Here is a 25,602-nt window from a genome sequence, read left to right as displayed (position 1 = left end):
TTCTCAAGTATATCCCTATTCAGAACAGTCTTGATCATAGTAACAATAAATTGTAAAGAATCTTATTGGTCATCTAATCCAAACCAGGACTAAAAAGAAATCTCATTTTCAAGCTAAATATTTTCACATGGTCACCCACCGTGTGAAATTTCTGTGTGCAAGCACTATTACTGATATTTTCACATAGTCTGATATCATCTCACCTGTGCCTTTGCCCAAGTCCTAGACAAAAAATTTAAAGAGGTCAGAAGCCAAGGAAAGAGGAAGGCAAAGACAACATACAGAAGAATCCAACAATGAAATATTCATTGACTCAAAGAAAATTTATAATCATTTAATTATCTCTGAATATATGCACAGTACTCTGTGTTTCCAATACTTCTCTGTCCTAATCATACAAAATTGGTGTTGACACCAGCTCACCCCATCCCATGTTCTTTGAAAATCTCATTCTCAGCAGACTTCTTCATAGTCTTCAACATTATTTCTACCTTCTTGGAAAGTGAACCCTCACTCAGGATGCTAATTTTTTAACCCATAATCCTTTCTGAATGAAAGCAATTCTCTTTTTCTGAAAATTCCCAGTGTTTGGGGATAAGGAAATAGTTCTGCTCTGGGCTGGTAACATTTCCACTCTGACCCTCTGTAACTGTTCACCTTCTCATTCTAGTTACTGTCCTCCGCTAATTCTTTAACAACTGGTTTTTTTTTTACCTCCTAAAATCATAGATCTAGAGCTGAAAGCTCTAGAATTTTTAAAAATGTTTTGATTATTCATTTTGACAAACCTTATCTCACAATTATCCAGTTAACAATGTCTAAAATAAATTCAGCTCTTATGTAAAAGAAAGCTGGAGATCAACAGAGAGATCAGAACTGGTTAAATAAATGTGATATTCATGAGCCTAGAGATAGTAATTAAACCCATGAAAGCTGAAGAAATCACCAAGTGAAATAGTTTAGGGAGAAAAGAGGGCCCAGAACACCTGGTTCAACACCTACAATTGGAGGATGTGATTTGGACAAAATAGATAGGAAACCAAGGAAAGGGTGGTGTCCTAAAAAACAAAGAGAAGAGAGTGTTCAATAGTGTCAAAGGCTTAAAAGCAGAAGACATTGAAAATGGAAAAGTAGTCACTGGATTTGGCAATTTCTCCCTGTCCTTCATTTACATTGAATCTATTCTTCTCTTACCAAAATTATGACCTCTAATCATATCTTCTATTTCCTATTCTTTCAAACAATTTCCTCCAGCCTGGTTTCATCTACCTTCCATTCTCAGCCTTGACCCCATGTCTAGGAGTCATCCTCTGTGTTCTGGCCCATTAATTCACAACCCTGCAAAGCCCCTCAACTGCTTTCATTGCTACTGAATCCAGGCTACTTACTGTGTTTTACTACAGGAAATCATGAAATTGAACTAAAGAATACATTTGTGGTATATAGCCACAAACTTGCTGTTCCATAATCCTTCTGTTCTACTTTTATTGACTCCCAACTTTCCTGCACCAATTGTTTTGATATTGTTTTCCAGCTTCTACTATGCTCCAGGTTTCTAGCTGAAGAGCATAGCTCAAAGAAGAATAAAGTCCATACAAGAAAAACTCTTCTGCCAGTATAATCATTCACTTTCTTCTACCCTCGGAAAAGAGGTAATTCTTCCATTTCTTTCTGCCCTTTTAAGATTTTGCTTCAGCTACCATCTAATTAACAAACCTTCAATCTTATTTACTTATTTTACAGGGTAGTTGTGACTGAAGAACTTTGTACGTCTAAAAGCACTATATAAATACATTTAAATCACTGTCACTGGGATGATCCTTTCCTATTGGTTCTTATATTTTACTAAAATGTAATTAAGTCTCCCAATTCTTTAAAAAACAAAACAAAATCCTACTCTCTCTACCTAGCTTGTACTCAATTTTCTGGCTTATTGCCTATCTCCTTGAAAAGGAAGCCAATGTCTCTTAATTCTTCACTATGCAATTCTCTCATGAACTCCTTTTGACCCAATTTTTATCCTCATGACTCCATGGAAACTTTTATCTCAAGGCAACTAATAATCAACTTCCCCATCCTGTTCCTCCAATCAAATTCTCATCCTCCATGACCTATATTACAAGATGAGAATTATGACTACTGTACTCCTTACTTCTAAGGGGCAACTAGGTGTTTTAAGGTGTTGAAGTCCACTGGACTTGGAGTCAGGAAGACCGAATTCAAGTCTGGCCTTAGACAGTGTGATTCTGGACAGGTCATTTAATTCGGTTTGCCTCAGTCTCCTTATCTGTAAAGTGATCTGGAGGAGATGGCAACCACTCCAATATCTTTGCCCAAAAAAATCCCAAAATGAGTCGCTATGAATCATAGGTAGGCTACAACTGAAAAACAATTGAACAATTCCTTATTTCAAGATATTCTTATTTCCAAGACATCATCCTTCCTTTGCACATACCTTGTCCACTTCCAACCCCAGCATGGTGCTAAAATCATAGAACTGAGACTTGAAAGCAACTTTAGAAATCATCCAGTTCAATTTCCCTAATTTTACAAATAAGGAGATTAAGAAATAGAAACCCCAAAGATCACAAAGATAAAGGTAATTTTTAAAAATGTTCAATACACATTAGTTGCTTAAAGAAAGCATTAAAATATTATATGAACTTAAAGTATAGATTTTAGTTATCATAATTTAAAACTCATATGATATGTAGTATGAATTAAAAGTATACACTTCCTTTTTCCTGACCTGTCATTTTTTTTCAGTTACCTCAATATCAAAAAGGAGGTATGACTATACCATAGGTTTCTGGTCCTTTCTTCAAAACTATCAGTCAAACGGGCTTTCTGGTTTATTGATCATTTTTATTGAGTGTTTTATTGTTTGGGGATTTTCCCCTATTAGACTGTTAAGGGCCAGGTCTGACTTTTTGTGAGCCTTTTAGATGAGCTAAGTGAGGCAAACACAGTTAAATGACTTGCCTGAGGCCAGACTTGAATTCATGAACATGAGTTTTCCTGACTCCAAATCCAGGGTTCTATAGACTGTGTCACTTAGCTGCCCCTTTAAATGAAGAGATTATCATGATACTAAGCTTCGGGGCCATGGTGAAGGAGACAGGAGTCCAGATACATTCATCAATTAAGAAACAAAATATCAGAGTTGAGCTCTTTTCTTTAAATGAAGGTTTGGAATTCATGACCAACTCTCTAATTAAAGGGAAAGTGGTATTGAGGTGGAATACTAAAACTGGTAAGATTTTTTTGGATCTTACTTGGTATCCTCAGGCCTCAGGCACAGTGCCTGAAACACAGCAGGTGCTTAACAAATGAATATTGTAATAACCATCCAATTGCTTCCAGGATCAAAACTAGAACCTCTCATTAACCTGTTCTCTCCTCACTACATCTTACCACCCTTCAAAGACTGGCTTTCTTGTTGTTTCTTGAATAAGATATTCTACCTTGCTGACTTTAAGTATTTTGTCTGGTTGTCACTCAACAATACAGGAAGCTTTTCCCAATCTCTCTGAATTCTAGAGAAATAATAGTCTGTTGACTATTTCTTATTCATCTAGCTTATTTGTACATTGTTCTTTGCATGTTGTCTCCCTCCAATATGAGTTCTTTAAGTAAAGGGACTGTCTTTGCCTTTCTTTTCAAACCCAGAGCTAAGCAAAGTGCTTGGCACATAACTGCCCCTTAATAAATGTTTATTGATTAAATAAATTTTTTTTTTTTTTTTTTTTTTTTTTTTTTTTTTTTTTTTTTTTTTTTTTTTGCTGAGGCAATTGGGTAATTAACAGACTTACCCAGGGTCACAAAGCTTAGGGAGTGTTAAATGTCTTAGACCACATTTGAACTCAGGTCCTCCTGACTTCAAGGCTAGTGCTCTGTCCACTGTGCCATCTAGCTGCCCCCTGATGTATTTTTTTAATGAGCCATGCCACTATCAACCTTCTCCTGTAATTAACTCTGTTTTCCCTAATCAAATAATACTTACTTATTCCTCCCTCCTCTTCCAAATGAAAAAAACTTACCCTCTTTCCCAATTTCCTTATTTTTGTCAAGGGCACTATTATCCTTCAAAGTTCCCCACATTCATAAGCTTGGAGTCATTCTCAACTGCTTAGTATCATTCCCCTCAAATATCTACTCACTAGCCAGGTCTTGTGCTTCCAACTTCTTTTTGCAAGAAACATACAACCTACCTCCTAATGAAGGGATAATATATTCAAGATAAAGGAAGAGGCATCTTTTGGATATAGATATGTGTGTGGAGCTGTTTTGCTGAACTATGTAGTATTGTGTGTGTGTGTGTGTGTGTGTGTGTGTGTGTGTGTGTGTGTGTGTGTGTGTGTTTAATTAGAGGAATGGATAAGGGAGATGTGAGAAAAGAGCTAACGTTGACAAAAAATAATCACTAAATTATTTTTACATACACTGAAAGAAAACAAAAAGGTTCAGATGGAAAATTACTGCTTTAAAAGCAATAGCCTGAATTTATTATAAACCTTTTTTAAAAAGGTATATACAGAATAGAAATTCAATTTCACATATGATCTTCGTCTCTTTGTATGTGAACATGCCTTGTAGTTTTTAATATTATGTAAGTTTAGAATATTAAATTGTTTAAAATGGTCTGTATTCATTTAAAACTCTCCTAATTACTGTACTTTTTCAAAAGTTGAAAAGTGACTACTTTATCAAATCCAAAAACTACTTTCTAGGGCACATTCTCCTAGACCTTTTTTCTCCATGACACATTGCATTCCTTCTTCACCTGCTTCTTTACACATTCTTTTTCTTAGCTTCCATCAAATTATACTAATTCTAAAGACCTAGAAACAAAGTAGGTATACTCAATTGAGAAATAACTAAACAAAGTATGACATCAATGTAATGGAATATTTCTAGGTGTATCAAATGATACTATGATGAATATAGAGAAGCACAGACAGATTTATGTGAATTGATTAAAATCGAAGTAAGCAAAACCAAGAAATATATACAATGACTTTAACAATGCAAATAGAAAGAACTACTACTACTACTACTACTACTACTACTACTACTACTACTACTACTACTACTACTACTACTACTACAACACACACACACACACACATACACACACAATAATAAGTGATTTCCTGGACTGTGTCTCTACTTGTTTTGAAGACCTTTAAGGAAAAGGGACTTTGAGAACTCCAATCTGAATTCCTAGCACTCTTTACTAGTTGATCTTCTGGATTCTATTCTCTTTCACCTCAATTTTATCAAGATTATAGCATTTTTTATGTCACTTACCTACATAAAAACACATTATACCATTACAAATGACATAAAATTAAAATTCTTTTCTATGAAGTGTTCCAAGGCCATTAAATTTTTTATCAGATAACACTTCTGCAAACATAATGCAGATCACAAACCCTTCTGAATACCAGATTTTAAACAAAATTTAAAGCACAAGCAACATTTAAAATAATGTAACATCATATTATAACATTATTGAATTAGTTTTCCCTCTTTTTCAAAATTAAAAAAGAATGAAAATGGAATCAAATGAAGTAAAACTAGCAGGCAGAAGATGGTTAAAATAATACCCGACACTGATTTATGTTTTTTTAAGATGAGCTCTATAACCCTCTAACACTAATCTCATATTTGGGCTTTCTGGGAACAGTCTTCTCCTTTCTATGACACTGCTCTCCTTTTTGTCTCACCACTTTGTCCTTTGCTGGCTCAACATGTTTCATTCTCCTAATTAGGGACATTGCCCAAGTTTCTGTTTATAGGCTACTCTTTCTTTTGATAACTTTAGCAGCTCCCATGAGTTTAATGGTCATCTTGACAGATCTAGATATCCAATCCTATTTTCTCGCCTTCTGCACCACCAAGTTACTTACTGGACATTTCCAACTGAATTCCTGGTAACATCTTAAAACTCAACATGTTCTAAAAATGAACTAATTATCTTTTCCTCTAACCTTCTCTTCTTGCAAAATTTCCTGCTTCTGTTGAAAGCACTACTAACTGTTTTCGGATTTGGTAGCCTTGGCATTGCCCTATATTATTTTCTCTCCTTCAACAAATAGGAACAGTGGCTGAACCTTGCAGCTCAATCATTTCTACTTTCCCAACATCTCTTGAATCTGATTCTTCCTCAGCTCTCATAGTTATCACCTTGGTTCTGGTCCTTATCATGTCTCAAATTAAATTACTACATAGGCTTCTAACTAATTCAACTCTTTTGCCACTTCAGCCCACATACTGTTTTCATATAATTACTATTTTCATAATTCTTCATATTAATGTCTCAATATTTTCTGTCTGCTGTGCCTAGATGTCTGTCCTCAACTCCTTTAACCATTTCTAGTTTCAATTGAATTAAAATAAATAAAAATAATATCATATATATAGCATATATATAACTCACCTAGAAATATAATTATATATATATATGTATATATATATGCTTATAATTATATATATTTTTCCCATGTAAACACACACGCCCATGTGTGCACATGCACGCACACACACACACACACACACACACACACACACACACACACCCACACCATTCTATTAGGATTCCTACATAAAGAAAATTACACCTCAATGCGGGAACTAAACAAGGATTTTTATTTTTAGCCAAATGGTGCATAAAAAAAGGGAAAAAATATGTTGAGACAATCTGATAGAACAAAAGCTAAAATTGTCCATATGAAGTTGCATTAAATTTTTGTGGTTTAAAAAACAAAGATAATCTCATCTCCAACAAGAAAATTACTATAATTTTGTAAAATAATAATAATAATAATAATTTTTAAAAAGCCAAAAAAAAATAAAAATTTTTAGAATGTTTAGGAATCTCACACACACACACACACACACACACACACACACACACACACACACACACCTCTTGTCAGAATCCATGAAGATACAGATTTTTAAAGTATTACAAATCACTACTTGCAAAGTAAGCACACTGTACTGGTTTAAATATAAGTCATATTCTATACCTCCTCTTCCTTAAAATCTGGCTTGAGCAACCAAACATCTGCACATCCTAATGTGGGTCATTCTATCACCTGCTTTCAAACAGACTCATTCACAGATGAACACACATTCAGCAATTCAGGCCAAACAACTAAGGAAATACTTTAACAATTGTGGAAAGGTCTCCTTATTTTTTCCATAATTTTGAAAACAGAACTCTGCTATTACAGCTAACATAATCTATTAAATTTCTATTAGAATTTCCTACGTATGGATGACAACAATAAGAATTATGCTTTACTGACCTCCTTAATGGCGTCTTCATTAGGTAACATGGAGCATAAACATGTGATATAAGCTTGCCGAAAAGATGACACATTAGAAATTTCTTTAGATTCCGCACATAGTTTTGACAAAGAAGTAGCTTGTGTGATACAGTTTGACTTCAATAAATGTTTTATACGCATCTGCAGAAAGGAAGGTCCTTCTCGTGCAATAAATTTATTAGCTAGGGAAAAAAAAGAAGCATTTTTCATAAATGACAAGCTCTAATTTGTCTTAACTGTATACAGATCAGGCAGTTTAAGAGATCATTAGCCCAAAAAAAGGAATTTGTTTACTATCTGAGCAAGATAAAGAAAAGTCAAAATACTGTGACAAGAATATTAAATATGGTCTCTATAGCCACCATTCTGTTATCTGCTCTAACGTGTTAGAACAATTCAGAATAAATTGAATGTATAGATAATAACTTAAATGGTTTCTTTAGTTCACTTAAGCTTTTGAAGAGAATTAAGAGACTTAGTAAAATGAATTGTTTTAGTCATCTTTTCCCATGAATTATTCCCTGACTTTCTTACAGATGTGCTAATAACCACTGAAGAGGGAAGGAGGTCTAAAATGATAAAACCATAAACCCCTTTTCCTTCAAGGGCTAGCACAATTGTCTTCTCCATGAAGACCTTTCTGAAACATCACAAAATTCTGTATAAATTTCTCTTATGACCACTTATCACAACCCAACCTTAAGATATTGACCTGTATATATTTTATCTCCTGTACAAGACACTGTAAGTTCCTTGAGAGCAGAAACCTAGCTTTAATTCATCTTCCAGAGCTGTTGCATATAACAAGTGCTTAACAAAATGAATTCTTATTGATTCATAAAAATTACGAATTCTCTCTCCCAGAATTTGTGCATTTCTTAACTTTAATGAGAAAATTCGAAAGAAAAAAAGAATATTAGAAGATAGAAAAAAGATAGAAGATAGATAAATTTAGGGAAGATGGGATTACTGATGACTACAGATTCTTATAACTCTAAATTCTATGGTATTTATATAACTAGAAATTTATTTACCACAAAACGATGAGAATTCTTCATCAAATAAACTAATAATTGAAAGAAATTCTTTGGATCTATGATCTTAATGAGAATTCTCATTTTCATAGCAAAGCCTTATTTTTTTATTTTCATGTATTATTTTATTGTTCCCCAGTACATATAAAAACATTTTTAAACATTCCCTTTTAAAACTCTTGAGTTACAAATTTTTTCCCTTCCTCCCTCCCTACTCTCTATCTCCATTGAGATGGCAAGCAATTCGATATATCATCAGGCAAAACCTTTCCGTAAGTCATGTTGTAAATGAAACAAAGACAAAAAACAAAGAAACCAAAGAACCTCTAGAAAAATAAAGTTTAAAAAAAAAAAAAAAAAAAAAAAAAAGTATGCTTCAATCTGTATTCAGAAATCTTTTTCTGGGGATGGATAGCATTTTTCACCCTAATTCCTTCAGCATTCTATTGGATCATCACATTGCTGAGAGTAGCTAAGTCACTTCTAGCTGATCATCTTAAAATATTACTGTTACTTCATAGATACATTTTATTTTGTATCAGCTCATAGAAATCTTTCTAGGTTTTTCTGAGAATATCCTGTTCACCATTTCTTACAGAATAAGATTATTTCATCAATCATACACAATTTATTTAGCCATTCTCCAAATGATGGCATATCTTCAGTTTCCAATTGCCCCCAGAAAAGAGGTGCTATAGTTATTTTTGTATATAGGTCCTTTTTCTTTTTGTTTTTTCTCTTCTGGGAGGCAGATCTAGTAGTGCTTTTTACTAGGTCAAAGAGTATGCATGGTTTTATAACTCTTTGGGAATGGTTCAAATTGGTAAAACCTAACTTCTCATTGTAATACTCCTGTTGGTTCAAAGTGCCTCTACTCACAGGAAGAAATTTGTAAAAGGTACTATAGAAAATTCAAAAGTTGTAAAAGTTGGGGGCAGCTAGGTGGCGCAGTGGATAGAGCACCAGCCCTGAATTCAGGAGGACCTGAGTTCAAATCCGGTCTCAGACACTTAACACTTCCTAGCTGTGTGACCCTGGGCAAATCACTTAACCCCAGCCTCAAGAAAAAAGAAAAAAAAAAGTTGTAAAAGTCTGAATAATCACCAACCTAAATTATTGAGAAGTGACTAGAATTTATAGGGCCTGGCTAATATGCAATACTAATGAATGATATTAATAAGCAAACAATGAAATATAATTAATCTAAGTCTAATTAATCAAGTTCCTCAGAGAGAATTCTATGACAAATTGTATAATACTGAATTTCTAAAAGTTAAAGAAGCTCTAATTCAGTTGGAACCACTATTTTCTCCCAAAGGAAGTACTTGATCAAATGCCAATACTTACCTTCCTCTGGCTCTACTGGTTGCTGAGACAGTATTTTAAGAAGAACTGGATTTTTCCACACACCTTCTTTGGTAATATCAACCAAGACTTGGAGGTTATTATTTCCAAATTCCAACAAAGCATCATGTGAATCCTGTGATCCCAAAATAAATCCAGCAAATACAAAATTAAAAGCCCAGAATCTGCTATGAAAATGAACAATTATCCAAATTATCCAAATACAATTACAATTAAGTATGTACTAATATCTATCATATACTAGAGGAAAAAGTTTCTGTCCCTCTAGGCTTTAATGAGTATCTTAACTTTTTATTTTGTACCTCAATACATAAATCTTGGGTACTTCAATGAGTTGAGTCTCAGAATTGAATAAAAGTAATATAACTGGATAGGAAATATTTAAGAAACGGTAGCCCTTGTTAATGGCACCAACTTATTACCCAAAACCAATATTCTTCTACTAATACTATGTGATTGTGAAAAATGTAAACATTGTTTCCAAAGAATAATCATTCTCATAATTAGTATTATAGCAAGTTAAGGTTGACAAAGCACTTTACCACCATTTGTCTCATCTGATTCTCAAAACAAAGCTATGAGATAAGATTTACAAACATGGAAAATGGAGTCCAGGTTCTGTGTCTTGCCTGAGGTCACATAGCAAATAAGCACTAAAGGCAGAATATGAGCAAGGTTTTGGCTGACTTCTAATCCTACACCCAATTCAATGTTCTAAACAATACAAAGAGTATTGGAGAGGCTCATGGTAGGTATAATTAACACAAGAGTAATAATGCAACATATTAACATATTAAGGGCCCAATGAGTAGTAAAGGAGGCTCAGGTACGTTTAAAAAAACTGACAAAGACTTATCCTACTGCCCACAAAATGTTAAGAAACCGGCGCCTCTAGCACATTATGGATGGACATTCATATTCAAGGACATGAATAAGGGCACCTATGGAGAACCAGTACCAAGAAGATTATGAATCCTTCAAGAGTTCAAATCAATTTTAAATTAAATTAAATTAAAAGGCTTTTCGTTGGAATTAAATATACACTCACAAAAAAGGGTGTTCAATGTTCTATAAAGGAGATCAAATGAAAAGACTGATTGACCTAATTATCTGCAAATCAATTGATAAGACTGACAAATAATCTGGATTAAGAACCTTCCAAAGCTTTTTTCTGTGTAAAGATTTTCTATGACCATTCAGACAATTAGTTATTGAAGTGAGAAGATAAGCTATCTCAGGCTGATTCATTTTCATGTTGTATTTTATTGGGATTAGCATTTTGGGGAGGAGGGGAGAGAAAAGAACTATAACATACAAGATTTACTATGAAAATATATCTTAGACTAGGCATTACTCACTTTTATTAGTATCATAAAGATATTATAATATTATTAAGATATTAATTATTAAATATATTATATATTATTATTAAGCCATTTATTAGTATCATAAAGATAAAGAACATAATTTATAACATTATTTCAAAGAAAAATTGTTTGAAATCGTAGGATTTAAACATAAGGCTCACACAACAATGACTAGGACTATTATGAGAAATGTTATACTTTAAAGGAATTATGATAGTTCCCAATTATATACATGATAAAGTTTGCAAAAAAAAGTTTTTTTAAGAGTATTTCTTCTATTATTCATCTGTAAAATACAGGAGGAAATTGAGGCTTAGAAAACTCAAGTATATGCTTTTAGCCTACAGCTAGGAAATGTCAGAACTGGGCTATACTCTATAAAACACTCTTTCATAAAGATCAAGTGATCAACTCTAAATCCAGTACAAATGATCTAAGAAAACTTTCTGATCTATATAGGTCAAAATATTTAAAATGTAGAATATCCTGGAAAATCCAGGTTGGTTGCCAGTTATAATCTCCTTTTAGTACACTTTATCTGGGCATTCATGGACAAGTTTTATTTCTCTGAAACCACCCCTTTAATAATTTCTTACAATACAATGGTCCTCCAACACATTCATATACACCATACTTTTTCAAGTCATTTCCCACTGAACTCAAGGGGAAAGAAAGAAAGGATAGAGTGAGGATTGGGGTAAGGAGCTAAAACAAACAATACCAGAGATAGAAAAGCTTTAAGCAAAGTAAACTTCCTTATTCTGAAAGAGGGAATTTTAGAGAGAGAAAAAAAGAGAAGCAAAAGAACTAATGGGAGTGCTTAAAATTGTCTTAAGACAACTAAAAAATGGCCTAAATATGGTCACATGTGCATACAATAGATATTAGTTGCTCTTTAAGAAATGAAAATTTCAGAGAACTCTATATAATATATACTCATACCAAGTGAAAGTGAACAGAACCAAGAGAACCCAGAAAACAACATTGTAAAGAAAAACAACCTTGAAAGGCTTAATCGTGACCCAATCACCAACTATTGATACAAAGTACTGACCTATGAAGAAACAAATATACATCCTCTAGATTTTTTTGCTTATTCTTTTAGTTTTTTTCTTTTTCTATATGTGTGTACATATATTCACATAGATATGTGTGTGCGTACATACTTGGGGGAGTGGTAGGAGGTGGAGAGTCCAACGGGGGAGGGGAGGGAGTATCAAAAACCCACCAAAACATTTCAAAAAAGCAATAATAAGCAACACATCACTGAAAGTATTATGTAGCATTGCTTTTTAAAAAAGCAAGCCATATACATTGTTGGTGGATTTGTGAACTGACCCAATGATTCTGAAAAGCAATTTGTAATTATGTCCAAAGGGCTATCAAACTGTGCATATCCTTTTATTCAGCAGTGTTTCTACTGCATGAGCTTCCCAAAGAGATCATAAATAAGGGAAGAGAACTCACATGTGCAGAAATGTAGCAGCCCTTTTTTGTAGTGATAAAAAACTGGAAACTGAGTGAATGCCCATTAGGTAAGGGCTGAATAAGTTATGCTATATGAATGTTGTTATTCTATAAGAAATAAGAAATGATCAGCAGGATGAATTCAAAGAGGCCTGAACTGTTGCCAAGTGAAGTGAGTAGAACCAAGGGAACATTGTACACAACAGCAAAAATTATATGATCAACTTTGATGGACGTGGCTCTTTTCAATGAGGTGATTCAGACCAATTCCAATAGACTTGTGATAAGAGTCATCTGCATCCTGAGAGAGGACTATGGGAACTGAATGTGCATCACAACATCGTATTTTCACCTTTTTTGTTATTGTTTGTTTGCTTATTTTTTTTTCTTTTTCATTTCCCCCCCTTTTTGATCTGATTTTTCTTGTGCATCATGATAAATATGAAAATATGTTTAAAAGAACTGCACATGTTTAACCTATATTGTATTGCTTGCTGTCTAGGGGAGAGGGATGGGGAAGACGAGAGGTAGAAAAATTTGGAACACAAGGTTTTGCAAGGGTGAATGTTGAAAACTATATTTGCATGTATTCTGAAAAGAAAAGAGTATTTAAAAAAAAAGGAATTTCAAGAGAAATGGGGAAAATGATGTCAGATCTCAAATTATACTATAAAAGTATAATTATCAAAAGTATGTGGCACTAAGTACAACATTTAAGAATAATAATAAGTGGATTGATTTTATATCAATTATTAATTTTATTAATAAAATGCATCAGTGAAACATTACATGCACAAGTTTAGAATAAAGTTCATAGAATATTCTAGTGTTTAGTAAATCCAAAATCCCCTAACTTCGGGGATGGTGCTCTATCCACTATGCTATCTAGCTGCATTCGAATTTTAAAATTTAAATGAAAAAAATTGTAAAAACAAAACAAAACAAAAATAGCATGATAGTAGCAATTATTTAGGGTTGCTGTTCAGATCAAATAACATGTAAAAAGTTTCTGAAAATCTGAAGTCAGAGCTATCATTTTTAGAGATAATTTATTCATGTATAGATTGAAATAAATTGTCCCAGATGTCCCTTTTAACTTTGAGATCCTTTGAGGGTATTCTGTGAAGTAATTATCTCTTATTCCACGTTGCACAGTGCTGAGCATCTGCACAGCACTTGGTAAATGAATGAAGTAGAAAAGCATTTACTAAGTACTTTGTGTCAGGCAAAATAAGCCCAACAGTTGGGGTTGTCAAGGAACTTTTTTTATAATAGTGGACAAGATTTTGCAGTGAATAGAACACCAGTCCTGAAGTCAAATCTGGCTTCAGATACTTAATACTTCCTAGCTATGTGACCCTGGGCAAGGCACTTAACCCAAATAGCCTCAGCAAAAAAAATTAAATTCATATCATACATAATGGTGGATAAGAACATATAAGGATTTTGTTAGTGACATGAAGATGCTTTGGAAACAGCAAATCAGGGTGGGTCTTTCAACTAGATCCCAGATATGAGCCTAGAGCAGAGAAATGGAGGGTGCAAGCTGCAAACCCGGAGAATGACATGTAAGGATGATTATGTGGTGTGATGTGATGGGTTTGGATTGAAGGCACATACCAAGGAGATTGTACAAGTCAAAATCCAGAATGCTCCATAGGAATTTGGAGTACCCAAACTAAAATGGAGGACCTTCTCAACGGGAAGAAGAGTGATGGACATCAAGATATTATTAGGATTTGGGGGAGGAGGGGAGGGTAGAACTAGTGGGACTTGGCAAGAAACTGGACAGAGAGAATGAAGGAAAAGGCAAAGATAAGAATGACTTCATGACAGGCTTGAGTATGATCCTCAACAAAAAGGAAAGTTTGGAGGAAAAGTAGGTTTAGGAGAAAAAATGAGAAATTCTATTTTAGACATATTAAATGGAGATATCCAACAGATAGTTAACATTATAAGGAACAACATTTACATTCTCAGCAGTAGTGCAGATCAGAGGGCAGAGCTCAAAGTCAAATACCACCTCAAACCTTCACTAGCTGTATGCTCTTTTGCAAGTCACTTAATCTCTTACAACCTCAATTTCCACCTTTGGCATCTATCTTGAAAAGTTGTGAACAGAGACAGCGACATATATATACACATATAAAACCTTAAAGTACCTAAAAATTCAAATAGACTTGTGACGAAAATGTCATTCGCATCTAGAGAAAAAACCATGGAGACTAAAAATGGATCAAAAGCAAAGATTTTACCTTTTTTTGTTCCCCCCCCCCTCTTTCTCAAGTTTTCCCCCTTTTGATCTGATGTTTCTTGTATAGCATGACAAATGTGGAGATAAGTTTAGAAAAAACTGGACAATTAACCTATATTGGATTGCTTACTGTCTTGAAGAGGAAGAAAATTTTGGAGCACAAAGTTTTGTAAAGAAGGTGAATGTTGAAAGCTATCTTTGTATGTATTTGGAAAATACTATTAAAAATGTAAAAAAAAAAAAGTTTAATGTTTATAGAAACAAAAAAATTTAAGGGGTAAAAGGGAAAATAGCAAAAAACAAAGCCCCAAAACTTTAAACTGCTTAAGATCAAAAGAGCAATGGATATGGGGTTTGTACTTAGCTGCAAATCCAGCATTTTTTTTACTACCCTATGCTACGGCTTTCATTATGTAACAGGACCTGGGTTCCAAAGAAAACTCTGGATAAATGAGGGGTTTATTCTATTAGTATATATTACAACTTCTTAAATTAAGCATTTAAAATATAAGGCTTACTTTATATACATAACTGGTGTAAGGCAATGGAGCTAAGAAAATTTTGCCTTTTTTCACATATATGCCAAGGAAGGATTTGAATTAATGTACCTCTGGGCAGAACACTTGGAGGATCAAATTCCAGCCTTAAAAATTCAAATCACATACTTTTAAATTTGAAGTCTCTCTGATCTGAGTATGTGAGAGGCAAGCCACAAGTTAAGACTGAATCAAAGAATTTTTACAGCAGAAAAAGACTTACCTGTATGGACTGATTAAAAGGTACCCATACATCACATGGTAGTTCAGTTTCAGGCACAGAAAGCAAGAGTTCAAAACAACTCCTATAATAAAGGAAGACAAGAAGAGTAAAAAGCAGTTCCAATTGCAATTGACATTTTGTTAGTATAATTACAAATTAAATTTAGATAATGAGTTCCATGAGGAGGACAAATCACATTTTTCTTATACTTTTGTGTCACTCTTCAGAGCCTAACTTGCAGAAGAAACTTGATATTTGTTTAATTTATACCTTTTGTATAAACCTACTTAATGTTTTAAAGCAAAAATTCTCCTTAAAATGTTTTGTCCAACTAATAGCTATGTGATACTGACCAAGACATTTAATCTGTTTGCCTAACTTCCTCAATTGTAAAATGGGGATAATATGAACATAAAATATCAGTATTATTAAGAAGCTCAAATAAGATGGCATTTATAAAGTACTTTGCACAGTGCCTGGCACACAGTACATAACATATAAATAATGCTAACTGTTACTGATGTTAAAAGAGTGACAAACATGTTAAGAAATCACTTCTGAAGAATTGTTTCTTTTTCCCTTTTCACCCTCTATGTCCAGCATAATGCCAAGAACACTTGGAAGGGGAATCAGGGAGAAATGCTTGTTGAGTAGTATTCTGATTTCAAGACTCTAAGAACTAACAAAAAAGATACTCCTAATATAGTTGGAAAACTGTTCTCCAAGTACCAGGCTCCCAAAACTACCAAATTTAGCAAATGTCTAAGTGACTTGCTATGTATTCCAAAGTCCTATTCCAAGGAGTTTAGAACGCAGGCCTTCTCTCAGGTTGGTTCTCTATCCATGAACATGCTGCTCTGAACATAGTAAACACTAGTAAACATAGTAAACACTCTAGTAAAAACTAGAGAGTCTGTATTCCAGTTACTTTAGGAAAGGAAAAAATAGAAGGGGTTAAAAAAAAAACAAAAAAAACCTAAAGGGTGTTATAATCTACAAATTCTAATCCCTTAATCCTTCCCAGAGGTATTTGCATTTGTGAAACAAAAACACACACACTGAGGGGGAGGGGAGATGAAGGGACACATTAAGTCAAATGGATCTGATTGGTAAAAATCACAGGTCTTTTGAGATCATATAGTATAATTTATTCATTTTATAGCTGAGAATACAGATTATGTAGAGAGAAGTGACTTTTCCAGGAGCACATCAAAAATATCCAACCTTCAAAGTTCGGATGCTATGGAAGGACTAATATAAACCTACATCTACTCCTATTTTCTCTTCCATTTCTGATTTTATATGCAAAGATATAGTGGAAATAATCTCTCCATATATCTTCATTGTTATAAGATTAAACTTTTATCCACCTATGAAGAGTTACATTTTCTTTGGAAGAGATCCTGGAAAACATCAAGGAGACACAACTGGGGAAGGAGAAAGGCAAGAAATTTAGGAACTAAGACAGAAATGCAGAATAACAATAAAGCAGCAGACATACCCACATATTAATTAATTTACCAATGTTTATAATTTAGTTGGGAAAATATTGGGTATACATAAAACAAAGATTCAATTTAGAATGATGAAAGTTTTTCTTTCTTTCTGACTTACTCAGGAATATCAGAAAATTAAAGATTTGAGTTATTTGCTAAATAAGTAGGAATAAAAGGATTAGAAAACATGGAACACTAGGGTACACATGGAACACAGGGCCAAAGGACTGTAACAGAGAACTAGAAGTGCCAGACAGGGACAGATTTGTTTACATGCTCAGGGTAAAGATACTTTTCTTTTAGGTAACCCTGCCAAAATCACCAGTTTATCAAGACAAGGAACTCAGAGTAAGCATCATCTAGTAAAAATAAATGTGCTTTCCCCACCCCCTCCTCCTTTTTAATGTTCTATTCTAAGGAAAGATAAAAAGGATCTAATCAAAAATGAAAGTGTTAATTTTTTTTAAAAGTGATATAAAAATATACACATATACATACATATACATGGCCAGGTGCAGTTGCATACACCTGTAATCCCTGCTATTATAAAGGGAATGGCTGGTGGATCAAGTTCATAAATTCTGAGCTAAGGGCTAAGGATTGGGTATCCTTTGGGAGCAGAATGCTACCGGGATATTGTACTGAAGACAGGATTTAGAGGGGTTAGAAATAGAGTTTAGTTAAAGCAATAGGATTGGGTTTATGAGTAGTCACTTCACTTTCACCCTGAGCAAAAGAGACAATCTTCTCACCTCCATATATTATAAAATCTATTTTTAACAATTTTGGATAAATAAATAAGAAGTAATAATAGCTAAAATAATTGATTAGAACACTCATTCTAACTGAAGAATAAGCATTCTCCCTGATAATTAGTATGTCTACAATACCTTCAAAAGTGCTTCATGAGAATTGATATGACAATGTTCTTTGTGTTTTGTTTGAATGACAATTTTTGAGTAGCTAGTCATTTTATTCATAACTCTAGAATTCTAATAAAAGAGATCAGTGGCACTCTTGAATGCCAAATACAACCATGGTGGGCTCACAGATTGGATGTCCTTGGAAAGTGGACATTCCAGAGAGTAGCAATCAATTCTGACTGGTTAACCAATAATGAAGAGAATGAATATTACAATGAGGGGCAATACAAATTCTAAAGAACTCTTCACTATGTCATTTACCTCTAAATCTGGGTAATCCACTCAAAAAATTTTTCCTTTCCCAAACCTCCATATAATACAACAGGCTTCCCTATCTTACATTAAATTTTTTGTAAGGCTGAGTGGGATCTTACTAAGACAGAGGAATAATTCAATCACATTATTAATAGTGTCCATCAAGAGACTGAACTTTGTAATAAGAACTATAGAAAAGGGGGGATATCTCCACAAATCATTAGCAATATTAAATCATTTCTCTCAGTTCCTACAACATAGAGCCTGTCATATCACTCACTCTTGATAAATGTTTGTTAAATAAATGAAAGAATGTATACAATGAAGAGAGCACTGAATGTGAAAAGCTCCAACACAATAAAAATTAGCTAGCAACTTGGATGACAAACTGTCCTGAACTTCTGGAAATATCTTATGAAGAAACAGATACAGGGCAGATTAAAAGAAAAAGTCAAGCATGGTTATAGAAAGGTAAAATAGGGTAGAAATAAGAACATTGAATTTGGAGACAGAAAACAAGTTCACTTTAATTTTAATTTATACATGATTTTAAATCATATATAAAGTTTAGAGCACTTTGTCATTACCAAGGCACTACTATTCATCTGGTGGCAACCTGAAAGTATCTAAAGAGGAAATGAACAGCCTCAAAAAGTAAATCTACAAATCTTAAGAAAACAGTAATGTGATAATCATTCTGATCTTTTAAGCATATCTCAATGGAAGACTCCTTTATGGCAGACTTTCTATGTTACCTGATCTGCATAACAGAAGGATTTCCTGTTTCAAAAATTTAGATTTAAACAGCATACAGGAAGAAATGACCAACAGGAAGAATACAGAGAGGTTTGGAGAGACTTACATCAATTGATGCTAAGTGAAACGAGCAGAACCAGGAGATCATTATACACTTCAACAATGATACTGTATGAGGATGTATTCTGATGGAAATGGATATCTTCAACATAAAGAGCTAATCCAATTCTAATTGATCAATGATGGGCAGAATCAGCTACATCCAGAAAAGGAACACTGGGAAATGAGTAACTGTGAGCACTGTTTTGTTTTGTTTTGTTTTTCTTCCCAGATTATTTTTAGCTTCCGAATACAATCCTTCCTTTGCAACAACAACAACAACAACAACAAAATGCGGTTCTGCACATATATATTGTACCTAGGATATACTATAACATATTTAATATGTATGGGAATGCCTGCCATCTAGGGGAGGGGTGGAGGAAAGGAGGGGAAAAATTTGGAACAGAAGGGAGTACAAGGGATAATGTTGTATTAAAAAAAAAAAAAAATTACCTATGAATATGTACTGTCAAAGAAAATGTTATAATTATAAAAATAAAAATAAAAACAGCATACAGAAATACTAATTACCATTAAAATAAAACAAGTACCTATTTATGATTCTTTTCAACCACTGAACTAAAATGCAGTGTCTTTTATATTTCCTTTTTCATTTAATCCTAAAATCCCAGGTTTAGAACTGAAAAGGACATAGCAATCTAGGAATCCAACTTTTTTGTTTTACACATAAAGACACTGAGGCCCAGAAAAGTCAAATGATTTGTCCAAAGTCACAATAAGTATCAGGCAAAACCTAAACTCCAAGACTGCCTCTCTTAACATTTCAGAGTTTCCATCAATATTTTTGTCCAACTAAATTAATTTTTTTTGAAATGTAGTTTACTTTTCACCGATGAGTCATGATCTTCAATAAAATTAAAGAACTGAAAATCTTATTACAAAGGAAATTTAGGTCAAAGATATAATACGCTAGCCAATGAGATTTAAATAGGAAGACTATCAATGATGTAAAAAAAAAAAAAAAAATTTTTTTTTTTTTTTTGGTGTTAACACTTTATTTTCCTAGACTTCAGGGTTTATACATGCAAAAATGGATGGAATAGAATGCAACGCAATTCTTTTACGTATATAAAAGACAATTTTATAAACATTTTAAAGATACCTCAAAAACAGTGTATTTTAGAGACCAAGGAGTAATTCAATTCCATTATTCGGCTTTCTGATAGCTACATACTGTTATCAGACCACAAGAGTGTTAGTGAGTTAACATTAGATTACAATATTTGGACATATATTAAGAATATTGTTTCTTCCTCCCTAAAATAAAACCAAAGTAAACTACAGTGATTACTAGAGTTCTTGCTTGTATGTCTAAGGTATCACAGTATTGATTATACTTAGAAGGGAAAAGAAACCTAAATTTCCCCTTAAATAGCATGTTCATGCCATGCATTTTTTTTTAAAAAGTGATTTAACAAAAATAAAGAGAACATATCTGAAAATATACAAATGATGTAAAAAATTTAACCACAGTGCAGCAGAAGGCAATGAACAAAGATTGATGAACTGATATAATACACATACCAAAAATCAAAGAACAGTTTTTAAAAGTGAGAATTATTTTTGCAAACTTACAGTACTAGTCTGCCCAAAACGAGGAGAACATCTTCACATTCAGTAGTTAAATATGGCCGAGCACTAGCAAAGCTCTGTATTGAGAGTCGATATACTTCCAGAAGGCACGCCATGTGTTCTGATGTATTCCTATTGCCTGCATACTGCAGTAATGTCTGTAAGATAAAGGTCAAGTTTAAACTTTTTAAAAATGACAACATATTTTTGAATCATTCAAACATACCACTGCTACTTTTTATTCACATTCTTAGCTTATTTCTTTTTGTACTTTGTTCCTCACATAAGCTTCTATTTTCTATTCTAGCAAGGCATGGTGAGCAAACTATCAATCCCAAGGAAAGAACTTGGGACTTGACAGCACTGTAATATTACAACCCCAGTGTTGCTGCCATGTGTTAAACTGGAATTATCCTCTAGAGTGAGCCCTGTTCATCTTTTTGACTTTTGTATTCTTGTCACTAGAAAAGTAGCCTAGGAGAGATCAAGAGCTGGCCTTGGCCTATAGGAAGTCTCTTACTGGCTATGTGACCTTTATAAGTGGCTTGAACAAGTTTCTTCAAACCAGGACTTCTCTATACTAAGGAATGACAAGTTCCTACTCTTATCCTTCTGTAAATAGCATTATTTGTGAAATACTGTCACTTTCAATTCTATACCTTCTCTGACACCTGTCCCATTATTTCCACTACCATTCTAGTCCACATTCTTAATTAAAACCTGTATAGACTATGACAACAGAAGACCTAACTAGTTAATACTGCTCTACTCCAGTGGTCCTTAAACTTTTTAAATAGGGGGCCAGTTCACTGTCCCTCAGACTGTTGGAGGGCCGGACTATAGTAAAAAACAAACTCTCTGCCCCTCAGCCCATTTGCCATAACCTGGCATAAACGTCTTTAATAGGACGCATCTGGCCCATGAGCCATAGTTTGAGAACCCCTGCTCAACACTGCTATCAGACAAATAAATTTGTATCACAGTTCTGACTACATCACTACTAGATTCAAAACCCTTTCAAATAAATGGCCTTTATATCACTGAATTTTAAAAATCATAATGCTAACTACCATTTGTATGGCATTTTAAGGTTTGCAAAGCACATTACATATATTATCACAACCCTGAGAGGTGGGAACCAAACCAGACTACTTGCTATCAGACAATAGGAAATTTGATGATGAAAATCCCTACTGCTGGAATGCCTATTCCCCATTTTGCTTACCTACTTGATATATAATAGTCATCCTTCAAAACCTGGTTAAAATTCAACATCTCCAAAGCCTTCTCTCCCCCAAGAGTATTGCTGACCTTTACCCCAGGACCTCATGAAACATGTTCTAAACTGGTCAATTCCAGCTTTTATCTATGGTCCTCATGCCTTTGCAAAGCCATCCAGGGGTACACTGCTCTTTCCTCAGTTCTGCCTCTCTTAACATCTAGATCTGCCTCAAAAGGCAGCTAAGGTAGCACCTTTTCCTGATTTTAACTACTTGTCAATATTCTTTTGCTCAATCATATACCCTTCAATCTTTGTCTCAGGGGTAGGTAATATGCAGAGAATCATCCATGGCCTTGATAATATGCCTAGTTGGGTGAGGTCAAGGATTATTTCATTTTGATATTTGTAATCACCATTGGCATAGTACCTACCATAAAGTATACACTTAACATAAATAATTTCAAGAAAACAATCCTTATAAATTTACTTCAAAGTAGATATAATTGTATTTTTGCTAATCATAATTTCCTTCTGGATATTTTCAATTTCTCCCTGGATTTTTATGACAAGATTTATCATGGTTTTCTTATGAGGACTAATTGATTCTTTTCTCTGACCTCATTAATGCCCATGGATTCATAGTCAGCTAGTATTAAGTACCAGGTACTGGGCTAAGGGCTGGGAATACAAAGAAAAAAAAAAATTAGTCTCTGCCCTCAAGGAACTCACAGTTGAATTTAAGGAAAGCAAAATGCAAACAGCTTCACATAAAACAAGCTACAGACAGGACAAATTGGAGGCAGTTTCAAAGAGAAGACACTGATTGAAGAGGACTGAGAAAGGCTTCTTTCAGAAAGTGGGACTTTAGCTGAGACTTAAAGGAAGTATAGGAAGTCAAAAGTAGAGCTGAGGAAGGAGAAAGTTGTAGGTACAGAAGACAGAGAAAACACTTCTAATTAGTTATGCAATGAATAGAGTAGAGAATGAATATAAAAGTTCTAAGAACAGCAGTGTCGCTGGATTGTGGAATACACCTACAGCAGGAGTAAGATATTGGAAAACTAGAAAGGGATCTAGGCATAAAGGGCTTTAAAAGTAAAACAGAAGCTATGATATTTGATCCTGGAGACAATAAATAGGGAGTTAATTGAATAGGAGAGTTCCAAGATTAGTCCTGTGTTTTCAGGAAGGTCACTTTGACAGTTGAGTGGAAGATAAACTGGAATGGAGAGAAAAAGGCAAAATAGATCACCTGTAAACTATTTTAATAGTCCAGATGTGGGGTGATAAGGGCTTGCAGGATGGTGTTTGCAGTATTAGAAGAGGACATATGCTGAGAAATGTTACAACAAGAATAAATGAATGAATTTGACAATTCATTCAACATGGGGATAAGAGGATAAGAAAACCTGAGGAGTGGAGGATGGATGCCGCCTCATTTGGGAGCCTGGAAGTATTCAAAACAGGAAATTTATGAAGAGATAAGATAAATAGGTTACCTTTTGGATACGCTGAATTTAAGATGTCTACAGAATTGATTCCAGTTCAAGATATATCCTAGATAGTTGGAGATTTAAATCAGGAGAAAAGTTTGGACTGAACAAGTAGATCTAAGATCAGCACAGAGATAATTTAATCCATAAGAACTGATGTGATCAGCAAATGAAAGCATATAGGAGAAAACTCAGGAGGGAACTTTGGGAAATCCTAAAAATTGGTGTCAACAAAGGATACAGAGCAAAAAGAGCCAAGAGTTGCAAAAACCTAGGGAGAAAGATGATGAAGGAAAAGAAGGTAAACAACAGTGTCAAAGGTTGCAGAGAAGTCAAAAAGGATGAGAACTGAGAAAATGTCAGTGGATTTAGCAATTAAAAGATCACTGGAAATTTTGGAGAGCACTCTTGGTTAAATGATGAGCTGAGAAGCCAGACTGCAGAGAAGAATATGAAAGGAAAGGAACTGAAGGCACTTATAAGCAATCTAATTTAGACACACACAAAAAATAAAAGAGAACTACAGTTAAAGGGGTGAATGGAACACATGAGGGCTTTTTGAAGGGAGACTTAGGTGTTGTTTGGAGGCCATCAATCAAGAAGAGAATGCTGGGATGACAGTCACTGAGGTTGTAAGTTTGGATGACTAAATAGGAAGAGGGGTGGATTTAGGGGAAAGGATAATGAATTCCATTTTGGACAGTTTGAATTTAAGTTGTCTATGTGACAGGACATAGACAAAACCCCAAGTTCACAAACTTGAGTGAACTGCTTCCTTGGACCATCCCATTTCGCCACTTCCCCTAGCACACTGTTAAAACCTCTATCAAATGTCTTCTGATACCCCTTTCAGTTTTCTGTCTCCATACAATTACTCAAAGCCTGGGGATGGCTCCACTGTGAGGCTGACTCAAAGACTGCTGAGTCACTGCCTGGAATTTCCTTATCATGAGACAGCCTCATCCTTACTCAAAACAGTGTATTTACACTTGATCCTCTCAATTCCTTTTCTGTTCATGAACTCTTTCCCATAAGGAGTAGCAAAATGCATTTTCATACTTGCTTCTATGTCAACAATCTTTGAAAAAATATTCTAAAATCTAAATTAATAATAATTGATTAATATGTGAATATGAACAAATGAATCTGTTTATATATGTTAAAATATGTATAGACAAATAAATATCTACACATATATTCAAAAAATAATAATTGATTAAATAGTAGATATTTTAAAAATATATAGGCAATGACTATGAAGATAAAGAGAACTACAAAAATCAAAAATAAATATTGTTAAGGATAAGAAACAGACAATTTCAAAGAAGAGATTAGAAGAAAACCACTGCAGAGGTGAAAGTTCCACAAGAACATATATTTGCATATTTTCATATTTTTCACCCAACTAAAGCCCAACAGAATAGAGAAAGAGCTATCAATCTGTCAATCCTTTCCGTGTCCGGGCTGGGTGAGGTTTCCCTGTCTCTTCCTATGCTCCCTCCTTTTTTTTCCTATTAAAAACTATTTGTATTATGACATTGGGAAGAGTAGGAAGAAACCTATTTTTAAAAATTATGCTGATTAAAAAAAAGTCAAAAAAAAAAATTATGTGCCCAAGGTCACATAATTATCCCTTCTACATCTTAGATTTCCACAGTAAGGTTTTGCTGCATCATGGGCCAACATAAGAAATCTTTGGAAGTTTTGTGAAAGCCACAGATATTTGAAAGGCAGCAGACAACACAGGAAAAGTTTAGAAACTCAAGTACATCAAATATATGTATAGTTTTGTAGAATATCAACCCAAATTTTATAAGGTACTCTAAACATCCCATAAAAGAAAAAAAAAAAAAAACTTATCTAGTATAAAGGTAGGCCAAAAAAATTTTACTTGGTTGTTCCAGATTGCAGGGATGCCACACTTGTAATGAACCCCTGTGATGTGGAAGGGAAAACTGTACTAAGTGACAGAATTTGTCATGTTCCAGTTGTCTCATTTTTCATTTCAATATTTTTGTAGCTCTTTCCATTTATAATTGTGGCATGGCAGAAAATATCCATAAAATATTCTGTGGGTCTATACTATTCCCATTAATCTCATCATAGCATAGATTGCTAGGAAACTATATCTATAGTCTTAATTAGCTTTTCTTACTTAACACACTCACATACTTTGTTT

At 33.9% G+C, this 25,602-nt stretch overlaps 1 protein-coding gene across 4 annotated transcripts in view; it reads right to left on the bottom strand.

Annotated features, from left to right (window-relative positions):
- Positions 1-25,602, bottom strand: part of RLF (RLF zinc finger) — a 90,632-nt gene that overhangs the window by 35,651 nt on the left and 29,379 nt on the right. For all 4 annotated transcript variants that reach the window (XR_012488506.1, XM_074305255.1, XM_074305254.1 and 1 more), the window contains exons 2-5: positions 20,712-20,866; positions 15,584-15,665; positions 9,719-9,851; positions 7,317-7,519 (exon numbers count right to left, since the gene is read on the bottom strand). Coding sequence is in view for 3 of the 4 variants with exons in the window: in XM_074305255.1 (XP_074161356.1) it covers positions 7,317-7,519; positions 9,719-9,851; positions 15,584-15,665; positions 20,712-20,866 (573 nt within the window). In the remaining variant the exon portion in view is untranslated. The remainder of the gene's footprint in view (positions 1-7,316; positions 7,520-9,718; positions 9,852-15,583; positions 15,666-20,711; positions 20,867-25,602) is intronic.

The sequence above is a fragment of the Sminthopsis crassicaudata genome, chromosome 3 (assembly GCF_048593235.1).
Source record: "Sminthopsis crassicaudata isolate SCR6 chromosome 3, ASM4859323v1, whole genome shotgun sequence".
Classification (NCBI taxonomy): domain Eukaryota; kingdom Metazoa; phylum Chordata; class Mammalia; order Dasyuromorphia; family Dasyuridae; genus Sminthopsis; species Sminthopsis crassicaudata.
Note: the sequence above shows the minus strand (reverse complement) of the source record. Positions and strands in the feature narration are given on the sequence as shown.